At 35.8% G+C, this 13,257-nt stretch overlaps 1 protein-coding gene across 1 annotated transcript in view; it reads right to left on the reverse strand.

Annotated features, from left to right (window-relative positions):
* The window catches only part of KCNH8 (potassium voltage-gated channel subfamily H member 8), a gene marked incomplete at both ends in the record, with an annotated part of 188,164 nt that overhangs the window by 57,409 nt on the left and 117,498 nt on the right, over positions 1-13,257 (reverse strand). Inside the window, one exon of the mRNA XM_080339990.1 lies at positions 8,589-8,796. Within this exon, the coding sequence (XP_080196116.1) occupies positions 8,589-8,796 (208 nt within the window). The remainder of the gene's footprint in view (positions 1-8,588; positions 8,797-13,257) is intronic.

Genomic DNA, 13,257 nt, shown 5'->3' on the forward strand with positions numbered 1-13,257 from the left:
TTTTTCCCCCCCCCTCTGGGCTGCAATTCCAATGGGATATCAAAGTCCTGGGGTATTTTGTGATTGCTAAAAAGGTTCAATCTGAAAGTAAAGTACCATTCATAAAGGAAAATATAGCTTAATCAAGCAACTGAGCTTGTAGAAAAGAACAGCAGGGAAGAATGGCTGAGTAAGATCTACTAAGGCCCAGAGCAGCTGAAATACAAATTAATGTTAAACTAAACGCAAGGGAAATGTTTCAGTTCAGTTCAACAAATGACATTTTGGTTTGACACCGCTCCATCACAAAAATAGTGGTTTGGATTTTCAAATGCAAAACTGAATGATTGCCACAAAATTAATTTCTACGGATATCTTAAAATTTAATTTTTATTTTAAAACCTGGCAAGGTCTGGTATACATGGGTCTCAAGCAAGGGTTGTTAATAAAGAAAACTTTTCCTAGAAAGTACATTTTACATATAAAGCAGGCAGAAAAGTAGGGCCAGTTTTTCAGATAAACCTTTATGAGACCTTCATTCGTGTTAGTCTTTAACAAGTGCAGATACGTTTCCACACACATTTCCAACACATGTCCAGGTAATTACAGCTGTACATATAAAAGCTCCTTATAGCAGTTAAATTTCTCTGTGTCTATTCTAACAGGTTGACAAATGAGTGAAAAACTATGTGCCTCTGCTCGTATTATACTAAAAATTGTGCATAGCTATGATAATCTACAAATAGGATTTCTTCTTCAAAAACTAAATGAACTTTCCCCAACTATGCTTAATTAAAACTGTAACCCAAGAAGATAAAAGAGTAAGTTTTCTTTCATAAATATTTCACACTATAAGCTTCTCCAAATTGGGCTCTATATATAGTATTGTACACCAGAATTGTTTTAAGCATTCAGAGGAGATATCCAGTAGACTTTAAATAAATATTTTGTAATTATTTTGAAAAAAATAACTACATTTTTTTCACCACTTTCATTATTTTAATGAATTTATCTATTTTAGTTCTTACAAGGTTGGAAAATGTGCACGTGAAGCATTAATTCATAGAAAACGTACACGTTGCGCATACAATAAAAGCATTATTTTTACTGAGAGGTAAAAATCAAGAGGATTCCAAACCATTTAAAATATTAAAAAGCATCTAGTGTAAAGCATTCTCCTGGAGTTTAAAATTTCTGTTTCAACTGCTTTAGAATACTTGATCGCTGTGAAATGCTTCAATGTTGTGGTACCTTGTCTCTTTTAAAGGATGTACAATGTAACAAATGGAGTTTGCAACTATTTGTGAGATGAGTGCTTTGAAAAGATTCATAGCTCCAAAGTAATTGTCTTTGCCCATTTAGTTTATTCCTAGTTTTCATTCATGTATGACAGTCCAGGGGCTAATTATCTCATGAAAGTGCTGCAAAAAATAGTCCAAACTAGTTGGCTGAGTCTTTAAGATACCAATGCCCCTAAATGTTTCACAAGAGTGGTAACCATAAACATTTCCTTCATATATTAGTTAGAAATTATTTTTCAGCCAGATTAATTCACCACCGCCACCCTCCCATCCCCCCAATATCTAAATAGACAGGTGAGTATATGGGTGTGTATGTTCCACACAATAATGGACCATTGACACAGATACCCCACGTCAGCAGAGCATTATAATTCATTTTACTAAATTGGAAGATGTCAACACTCATGCACGATATATTTTTAAAAATCCTTAAAGTTGTCTCTTGAAAATCAGAAAGGATCATAGTTCCAAAGTAACTGGTTTTGTTATTACCAATGACAAAAAATTAAGACAACAAAATACAAATTTATTCATTATGTAACAGAAGAAAATGTGCAGAGACAGAGCTGGAATGATCTGGGATCATTAATAGTTGAGATAATTTATATATATAAAAAAATAAAAACCAAGCCTCTGTCTCAGCTTTGAGACCAACTCTTGTGTCACATCTAGTCATTTAAGTCATTAACCTGCCTTGCAAAAAATTCATGACGTGAATATTTACCTGCTTCTACAATACACTATTAGGATTAACATAATATGAAAATACTAAGAGTGAAGAGTTAACTAATTATTACTTTAACAAATTACATACTATATTGACCAAGAATGGGAGTGATAACACTGATTTTTCCAATATTATTTCTACTGTTACTTATTCCATGGTTATGCTGGGTCCAAGAGCACCAGAAAATTATATTAGTTCAATAACATACATTTTTTGGGGAAGAACTAGCAGATACATGTACCTAAAAATAGTCTTCCTTCTGAAAAGAGGATAGCCTGAGTTTTTACCTGAATAAATATACCAATGCCACAAGTATCTATCGTCAAGGATATGCTTAAATTTGCAACTTCAGAATTCCTGGCAAAATTGCTCAGGACCTCAAGAAACCTAACAAAGGCTGCCTCAGGTTTCTTAGCATAAGCTTGGAAAAAGCTTCCCAGAACTGAAAACTTCCCAAGCTGTTGAAACACAAGAGATTTACAGGCCAATGACTCTCTTTATGGATATTCCAGCTTGATGTTAACTTATGAAATTCTGACAAGACTGAATCTTTAGAGGAGCCACAAAGGACTCAGACAAGATTTAAGAACCAAAGCTCAAGAGCCTAACCTAAAGATGACATCTGAGACATTAGACATCTACATTTTGGATAGGCCATATTAGCCAACTTCTGCATCAGGTCAGAAATGCCACCATGATTAAAACATGCAGAGAATCTCTACTGTCTGCACCCAGTGAGGATCATTCATCCACTTTGCCTTCAGCCTTCATCTCTATCTTCACCTCGACACTGGGGACTCTGGGTAGAGACTCAAGCATCAGCCATTCCTCTATTAAAATCACATCAGTTTGGGAAAGAAAAGAACAACCGGAAATCAAGGAAGAGAGCTGACCTGGGAGAATGTTGAGCGAAGTAACCCATACATTAGGATATTGTGCTCTCTTAAAGAGATTTTCCTTCTACCTATATCTTCCGTACCTTAATAGAAGTTCCAGTACCTGAACCCCATGCTGAAAAAAAGTGAAATTCAGTAACAATGCTTCTGCCTCCTTTCATGGGCAAAATAAATTGGAGGCCTCTTGTTTTGTTTTTCACCAGAACAACTCACTTCACACCTGTGATCTAGATGGAGACAACCCCAAGCTGCTTGTGCAGACTCACAGGAGTGCAAGAAGTGCTGCAGAAAGGAGAAATCCTCACTGTCACATGTGCAATGCTGTGCAAACACAAATAAACTTACAGAAAACTCAATCCTGCTAGAATTAATAGCTTGTATCAACACTAATTGAGGGATTTCTATGTTAAGTTCCATCATATGAAACACACACGTGCTTCAGTACCTGTGAAAAGGGGTAATAACTTTACTGCAGCCCAGTCTGAGGCATATAAACCTCAAGTGAAGGGGCCTGAAGGCAAAACCTTATTTTCAGCATTTCCCACTGGTTCTACTCAGCTGTTATTCTCCTCACTCTGCACCTAAATCTGCCATCCATTGTCCTGAGAGGTACTTCAGGCTATAAATTCTTCACTGGGAGCCAGGCATCCAGTCACTTTAAAGGTTCTGGTTGCAGGTGTGTGATAAAGTGTGCAGGGGGAAATTTGCTATTGCAGAGTGTGTCAAAGTACACTGGTTCAGTCATGATTGAGCTCTTGTTTTCAGAAGTGCTGTAAATTACAATACAAATAGAAAATGAGTAAAATCCTGAGATATGAGTAGAGGTATGTTATTGAAATAAATATTTAAATAACTGAAGAATTAGCTTTACAGACCTAATTTTAAAGCTTCTCCCAAAGTCAACACATAAGCTTATTTATTTATTTGATAACAACTCCTCCCTAGCCAGAATGTTGTAAGTGGTACTGTGGGTGGACTAATAAAAAGTTGCAGCTGAATTTCTGATAGACAGGAAGGAATATTTTTTCAAGACAATTACCCAAATTACACCTGACAGCTTTGACTATCTAAGAGAGCCAGCATCCTGACTCTTGGCCTTCTCCTAATCTTCTCACTGCACTCAAGATAGCTGAATTTCAACAGCTCATATGGTTGTCACAGAATGATTGCCTTTAGTAAGAAGAAACATTTTCAATATTATCTGTTTCCCATAGAGACAGATTGAAAAGTCATTTCTTATATTTGATAAGAACTTGCTCTATATTAATTCAAAACAGCAGACAGCAAATAAAGAACTTTTGTTTAGATGCGATACCAGTTAAACTTGTAGAAATGAGAGACAATGTATTGAAGTCAATGGAATTACAGCGGTAGGATCAGCCAGGAACATCACCACAGTCTAGTCTCTACTCCATGTCAGCTAATGGAAAATTAATCTTATTTTTACAGGTTGCTTAATATTATGCCATGTCTCAGGGAAACATCTGTTTCACTGATGAGAACAAATAAGGGGAGCAAGGTGGAATGTAACAGAGAGAGATTTGAAAAAGCTAGAAGGGAAAAGCAGGACAAGGAGTGTTCGAGTGTTTCAGGTGAGTGGGAATGATCATTTTAGGAGTCATGTTTTTATCAGACGTTGCAGTCAAGCTGCTACATGTGGAACAACAGTTTCCTGGGATGGGAGAACTTACTGAGCTAAAGGTTTCCAGCACCTGAAAACAGCACTCATGTTGCATATTTTCCAAATATCTCATGTTATCAGTTAAAATATCAATACTAGAGCTAAGCAAAAGATCCAGATTTTTAACATTGTACTGGTAAATGTTCCAATGCCATGGCATCATAACAGTTCATGAATAATATTCCCAAATACTACATCTTTCTCATTTTGCAATAATGTGGCTAAAATTGTGAATATAACATGTTTTAAAAATTATTTGGAATGAGGATGTTGTCTGAATAGGGACTGAAAAAAATAAAACAAAGGAGTTTGAATATAAACAATTAGGCCTAGTAAGAACAAAGCAAAACCACTTTTCAGTTCTGGGAATTTTCATAGGGAGAACTTTAGCACTCCCATCACCCCAATCCAAATGCAAATTAAGCACCTCATTCGTTTATATTAGCCAAAGAAATAGCTATACAGAGCCAAATGCTATTCCCACTAAAGTCAGTCTTGTGAGATCTGGGCTATGGAGCATATCTGATAGCACAGCAAGGTCCAAAGTGCTATGTTAACAGTACTACAGCTTTAAAATGTTTGCTCTAAGTGTTAGGAAAACCTCAGTCTTGTAATCTGTGCTGCAGGCTTTCTGAGGAAGCATTAAATGGAGTAAGGAGGTTGCTAAAAGCTCTTTTCTCCCTCTTCCACTCCTAAAAAAAAAAAACTAGAAGCAAATAAAACCCAAGGAAATCTATTTTTCATCCGTGTATTTCAGCTGCTGTATGCATTGGAGTATCTGTACCCATAGTACTAGTTCTTCAGGCACATACTGCTTGAGACACTATAGTGAAAAATATAAAGTATTATTTACAAGAGGGAGACACATACTATTTAATAAAAAAGTACAGACATTCTAATCATTGTTTTGTATTCTTTTAATGCTACCAGTTAGAAAGCCTCCTAGTGTCTGGAATGAACTTTGAGGAAGATCTATTGATGGAAACTTGAGTGTCCAGTTTTGGTATTAACGTAGTAAAATACAGAGTTTAGAAATATAAACCTGTAAATACCAGACTAAGGTTCATACCCTACTGCTTTGCCTGCAGTAAGAAATCTCTTTTACATGCTCTTTGAAAGCACACAAAAATTTTCAGTTGAGGCCTTCATACAGGAGGACAAAATAACCTTGTCTTACAAGAATACCACCTTTATTATACCCCAAGCAAGATTTCTCCTGTGTGCATCATTTTTTTGTAATTAACTTCAATGCGTTTCACCAGCAAGTAGTTTGCATGTAGAGAGCAATAGGATTTGCACCAATTGAAGGAATTACATTATTTTATTTTTCTGCTCATATATGTGACACATAAGCTTAAACAGAAATTTTAGCAGTGCTGAAGTGGTCTTTGTAAAATAATGGCTTCATGTCAGGAATCTGGATTATTCTGAGCTCTTTTTTAAAAATGCAGTTTCTAATAGTTTAACATTTTAAAACTTGTTGCACTCCTCCCCCCCCCCAAAAAAAAATAAATCCTTAAGCCATAAAAAAACTTCATACTAGAGAGAACTTAAGAAATAACCTTTCTGACAGATATATAACTAATATCTGTCTGAGTTTTACAGAAGTCATTGAAGTGTAATTTTTTTATTACACATTAATAGCTTCTAAACATTTTAGAGACCATCCACGAGGGTGGCAGAACACCTTTCCAGATAAAAATACAAAAACTAAAGTAAAATCAGGTTGTAAGGTCAACAGCTAAGCTGTTTTGCCAGGTAGGAGGCTAAACCCCAAGAGTATGCACCACTAAGAAGTGCCTTGTCCCATCCAATGGGGACATGCATTGCCTGCAGGCCACTGAGTCTCACATGTTGAGATGAGCCAGTTGTGAGAGGCTGATAAGGAGCAATTCCTGCCTAGGAAGCCCCCTAAAAGATGATCGTTGCATGATAACCCAGATACAACACACTTCACTGACCTGCAAATGAGACTTCTGTGAAATGACTCTGTTCCAGTTAAACTGGGATTGATTCTAATGTGGTTGTTGGAACATCCGCTTATTACTGACATCACCCAAGAGAGGACAAAACTAAGGGGTATAAATTAATGTTTTCATAGCAATAAATGCCAAGGGCTCCAGGGAACATGAAGAACATTTCCTGAATGTGGCCTCTGCTCAGGCAAACAGGAGAGGGCCAGGCTGCATGGGGAACACAGCCAGTGGCCACACCTGGGGAACAATGATGCAGCCCATCTTCATCAGTGGGACTGCAATGAATGCTTTCAAATTGCCTATCATTTGTGGCCTACATAAGCTGACAATGTATCTTCATAGCTACTTCCTGACGGGGAGATTCATCTTTTTACTATTACTATTATCTGAATTTGTTTTTCTGTTAGCAGTATTTGACCAATTTGTGCACAGTGGGCTTTCTTTGTATATCCTTCCCTACAGCTGCAGTCTTTTCTTTGAGAGGTTTGCACTCTATGAGGAGTTCAGCAGCAGGTCACAGACATGGTTTACAAAGGGAAGGAAAAGTAAACAATCAAGTAGAAGAATAAAAATACTCCACAAAGCTTTCAGTAACCTATGGAGAAACTGGAGAGATATATTTATTGGACTTCTTTGCTTCTTTTCCTCTTCCTGAACCAGCACCCTCACCTCATCTGAGGTCATACTTGTCATTTTTCCTTCAGACTTATCAGTATTAGATAGATGAACAGATAATAATGGGGTTAAGAGAGAAATGAGAAATTACAGGAGATATTGAATAGAGCACACTGCAGCTTGAATGCGCCTCAATGAGCCTTTGGTCACAGATATTTGCATTATTCCCCCCAACAAATATTTTTTCTGTTGAGAAACTCTCTCACCTTTAGATACTATTTGTTTATGAAAGAGACACATGTGCCTTCTTTTCCTCTCACAGATAACATACACATGTTAAGTTATTCATATGCTTCTTAATTGTGTCTTTAGTGCCTAACAACACAAAGAAAAACAGCAGGTCTTCCCCTTCCAGTTAATTTTATTACTGGCCTTGTTTTCTCTCCTGCTTCACTGAACACACAATAGATGTAGGCTAAATGTGAATACAAGTAGAATTAAAAAGACAGAGCACAAGGAACCAGAAAGAAAAGGGAGAAAAAGGCATGCTCAATATTGATATGGAATCTGAGAAAGACCAAAAAAGAAATGCAATTCTACAATAAAGCCAGAATGACCCACATTGGAAGATGTAATTATCAGCTGTTGCACTAGAGGGTAACACACCTTCAAGAGTGTACAAAGTAACTGGCAATGCCAGGCTCATCTACAAGATATATTCTTTCTTCATTGTACTATCACACACAGGTACAACCCTTAGAAATAACAATAAACCTTAAACAAAAGAGGAAAACCTTAAAATCTAAAAAGTCAATCTGAAACACTCAATGAAATCAGAATAAAGGCAGGGTGGAAACTACACATTGGATCAAAATACAGCGTTCTAAAACCTCCACTGATAAACACTTCGTCTGCTGTGCAAAAGAGCAAAACCTGCAAATCCACTAGACAATGTTCCTGAAGGGAATTTTTAACTTGAAGGCATTTCAGGGCCTATCTATTTCAATGTATAGTAAGGAACAATCAGCACACTCGAGGGAATGTCTCTGTCGAAGAATTTGCCTGATTTGCAAAACCAGGATGAACTTTCTCATCTACTTTTCTACACATTCTATCTAGCCCTTTCCTATACAGATCCTCAATTCCCAAAACATTGAAACACTCTCAAAAATCTCATTCTTTTTCTACTTTCCCATTTTCTTTTCATTTTAACCCTCTTTTTCACATTGACCTGAAATTCAGAGCGCCAATCTCTTCCTTTTCTCTACAAACAACATTAAATAATAGTATAAGATTAAACAAAAAAGGAAATATTGAATGACTTGTACATGTGTTTTTATGTATTTACATATATATATGCATATATACACACATGTATACATATATATGTATATGGTGTAAAGAAGAACTTACCTATGTCCCAGGTAAGGGGGTTATTCTGTTCCATCTCCCTTTTCCCTATGACATACCAAATGCAGGCCATCCAGTGAGCAAGCAAGGCAAACATGGACATGAGAAGTGTGAGAACAATTGTGCTGTGCTGGGAGTAACGATCCAATTTCTGAAGGAGACGCAAGAGGCGTAATAACCGGACGGTCTTTAGGAGGTGGACAAGGGAAACCTAGGAGAACGAGGAGAGAAAACAACTTTCAGCAATTGACTTCTATCACGCAGTTCTCTTATTTCAATGAAAGGAAACTCTATCTGCTAAAGCTCTACAAATTTTTGCCCACTCTTCATTCAGTTACTCTTAGACTAGATTTGAAGACAGCAGAGAACAGCAAAGAAAATGGTTTAAAAAAAAAAGTGTTTACTTTTGCTGTGTACATATATGTTTACTATTTCTGATTAAAACCAAAGAAACTTGAAATACTGCGAGCTTTTCCATTTTGTCTTTTTTTTCCATGCAAAGTCTTCTTTCAGATTTAACTTAAAAACATGTGTTTGTGCAAAAATGCATCCTTCCCTGCTCTAGAACAGAAACACAGTTGTCAAACTGACCAGTGTTCATTTAATTCCAATATGAAACCACAAAATAACCATCTTCAGGCACACAATGATTTTCAGTTTCTGCTAACAGCCAATCTCAACTATGTATGACATGAAACCAGCTTAATAATTAAAGCCTGGAAGAGATAATAACATATAGCAGATATTTTACAGAACAAGGAAGCAGAGAACTGAGTGGAGACTCAGATGTTTTTCTTCAGATTTAAACCTAGATACAGGTTCCTGGGCACATTTTATTGCTCTGTACTAAGTTGAAGTCCAAAAAAGGTTGTATTAAAACTTCTGATACTACTGCTTAAATTCCTTACCTAAAACTTTATTGCCTTTCAACTTTTCACCTAGTCTGCTCAGCACCCTAAGTGTATGTCAGTTTATGAAGTATATGTGCTCTGGCCTCAGAGGAGATGCTCCCATGCAGCAGCCAGCAGGCTCTGGATGACCCCATCTCCTCCAGAGCATCCTCCCACCTACATCCACAGAACATGCACAGTTTCCAACTTTGCATGGAATATACTTGGGTCATGTTTCAGCTGTTTCATAGAGTTAGCAAACAATATATAGGTTAGGATCCCAATTTTTTTTTTTTTTTTTAATTTTTTTTTTAAGAACCTTGACATTTTTTCTCAGGTACATAGCAGGGGAGAAAAGAAAATCAACAAAAACATGACACTTATTTAAAATAATTTGAAGTACACTGCTGTCAGGAATAAGATCTAACATGAGATCACACAAACAACTACATCGTCTTTTTTTTTTTTTCTTGCATTTCTTTCATTCATCTTATGTCATTTACAATAAGTCAGTGAAATTAGTTATGTCTGTGGCCTTAAGCACAAGAATATCTACAAGTCTGCGGCAGAAGGCTGTAAAATATTTGGTTGTATTAGTACAAACATATAGCTATTAAAATATAATTATTCTAATTGAATGCCATGCCACCATAGCAACTGCCTCTTTCTCTGTGGTAATTCATTCCCCACCAAAGTTCTCCTTTTCTTGTCTCTCATCAACTTTTTTGAACCAAACATGGTTCTGTTGCACTCTTAACATAAAGGGATCCCTATTCATGACTGACTCTTCAAGGTGTTATAATAATAGATATACATATATATATATAAGGATCATATATGTGCTATGGCTTTCACATTGGAGCTTTCAGCTTTACCGGAGTTCTACCACATCACAACCAAATAGTGATAACTTAGGTTACAACAAGTGTGCCTTGCCAGTTATCACTTGTGACTGAATTCTGCCTACTTTTTTAAGTTATAGAAAACTAATAGACATAAAAACAGAAAATCAGATATCATAATAATTTTAATGTGAAAACATGCTTTATTTTAAGCCTAAAGATCACCTCATTTTGAAATAATTTCTGTATAGATTTGAACACAGATGTAATTAATCATATGTAATTGCACTGAATTTTCTCATTAGTCATGCCAAACACTTTTTTTGTATTGTGTCCAATCTGTCATTGGAAGACCTGAAATGCCTTCAGGCAGCTTTCTTTTCTATGCCACAAATTTAGAAAGACAAAATGAGGAGTCAGCACTCATACTTGTGCCTGCATAGATTTTTGTCTTGCCCACAAATATAAAGCCATCTAAATTTTCCATTTGGTTAATCATTTTAGACTAGCTCGGTTAACCTTTTTCTGTCAAAATGACAAAGACAGAATCTTATCTCTAACACAAACTCAATCATAGCATAGTGCTGAGAAGTACTGAGAAACAAAGTTGCTACAAACTAGGGATGAAATTCTCTGCTTGGAAGAATCATGTCCTACGGCAAAAAGGTATTATTCAGGAACATGATACATTTTAATAAATGACTAGTGGCAGGGATCTTTAATCCTTGTGTCTACTTCATTAGCTGCTTTCCTTAAAAACTGATACTCTCACTATATAACCACCAAAAGTTACCCAGAGAAGAGCAAATTCAATCATTATAACTGTGCTGTTTTTCACTTTGGCAGCATTTCATACCACATTTCTATAGATTAAGGGGTTGTTTATGTTAGATAATTACAAGCATGGAAGGGATTAGGGTCTCAGAAGGGGTTAGGTTCCCAGCAGTACCTCAACATCTCCCTGAGGTTAGGGAGGAATGTGCCTGAGGTGTCAGACCTCCTAAGAATCACCCATTTAGTGGTGGGGCAGAATCACTGCAAGGTGTAAAGACAGTCGAGCCAATTTATACAGTTTCACTTTTTTTCTTTCAAAATATCTCCAAGGATGGCAAGAGACTCCACAGCTTTTTCACACACTCTAACTCCACAAATCTCCAACTGGAGGATGACATTCATGTGCCATACATACACATGTATGTATGACACTATACCTATAGCTTGCAGAATTTAGAGCATCCCTAAAAATTTGGCCTTTGTGCCAGGACCTGAACAGCAAAGGAGTAAGATGCTCCCTGATGCCCCTTCTCACCGTTCTGTTGAGGCAACATCTGAGAGTCGATGGAGTGAAAATCTGAGAACAGACATGAGGAAATGGCTTATTAAATCTTAAAGCCTGAAAAGAGTGGAATGTACAACAGACAGGAGATGTTTATTAATCGTATTATAGTAGTGTTTTTAATATTATGACATTTTAACTGTAAAAACAAATATTGGGTAATACTTTGTTTTCCACAATTCAGTATGGAAAGCATATCAGTCTTCCCAATGAAAAAAATGAAACAAAACAAAACCAACCAAGATAAATTTTGTGATAATGTTTTGTTTGGTTTTTTTTATTTTTTGTTCATTCAATGAAAAATTCTTAATGAAAATTAAACCAACATGATTATACTGACTGTTTAGTTTTAATGAATGGGATAAACTGAGATAGTAGTGTATTTAAATAGATTACCACCAATTATTAAAAAAAAAAACAAACAAAAAAACAAAAAAATCAAAAAACCAAAACAAAACCAGTAATTGAAGAATGTGAAATGATTAACTATCCGGTTTTAAAAGCTACTGTGCTACAATCAGATTGTTCATTTGTAATGTATAAATGGAATGAAAAGGAAGATTATTGAAGGAAATGGAACAAAATCATAAAATCAAACATGATACCTTACATGGGAGGCTTCCTGACCAGTGTTTTTCTGTTTTGTTTTGGTGTGTTTTTTTTTTTAAATTATTTTTCTTTATTTTTTTCTTCCTGAAATGTGCCTACCCTATCCTCTATGTAATTGTCTGTAATTCACATTTAATGAAAATGAAATTGAGCGTATCTGTTTACAAAAGATCAAAATTCTGAGAATTAGAAAGTGGACAGCTTAAAAGCCTAAGTCTCTATGTGAAAAATCCACATAATTGAGAAACATTTGCCAACTTTTTTTTTTTTTCCAGAATTAAACATTCTGATTCAGAGGGGGTGGAGCTTGTTTGTTTGTTTTTTATTTGCTTGTTTTGGGGTGGAGAGTGTTTGTTTGATTGTTGATTGTTTCTTGTGTTTTGCTTAGTAGATTCTTTCTCTACTAAATCTAATAGCACTATCAGAAGAATATCCTATGTCTTAGACTAAGTAAACTAATAAAAATGTACCCCCATCATGAGTGTAACAACACCAGACCCACACGTTTTTCAAAGCCATTTAAGCATTTTGTCATTATATTCCTAAAAAAGATGAGCTGAAACCAAAGCCAAAGTTAATAACAATTGTAAGTAATACAAGTTAGAACACACAAGATTTAGTGGTCACACTGCAATTTTTGCACTAGAATGTGCAGAGAAAAGTGAAAGAGAAAACAAAAGAGAAAGAAGATTCCTAGCTGAGAAAAGAGTTCTGACCATACTGACGAGAACAATTATTTACTTTACCACAGTAAAAATTTATGAGTGTTGAAAAATTAAGGACTGAATTCATACAGCATAAGAAAGCAAAAGCCATAAGGAACTGTATGTGAGTATCGCAAGTAAAAACGAAGCTAATCTAGGTACAACTCTTTACAAAGTAAGGATAATTGAATTTAAAAAAAAGGTACATATGTGTCTTTCATTATAATGACTGGTGGCTTTGACACCCAATCTTGTAATACTTTTAACCAATATGTACCACTACATTGTAGC

This window comes from Nesoenas mayeri (genome assembly GCF_963082525.1).
Source record: "Nesoenas mayeri genome assembly, chromosome: 2".
In the NCBI taxonomy this organism is placed as follows: Eukaryota; Metazoa; Chordata; class Aves; order Columbiformes; family Columbidae; genus Nesoenas; species Nesoenas mayeri.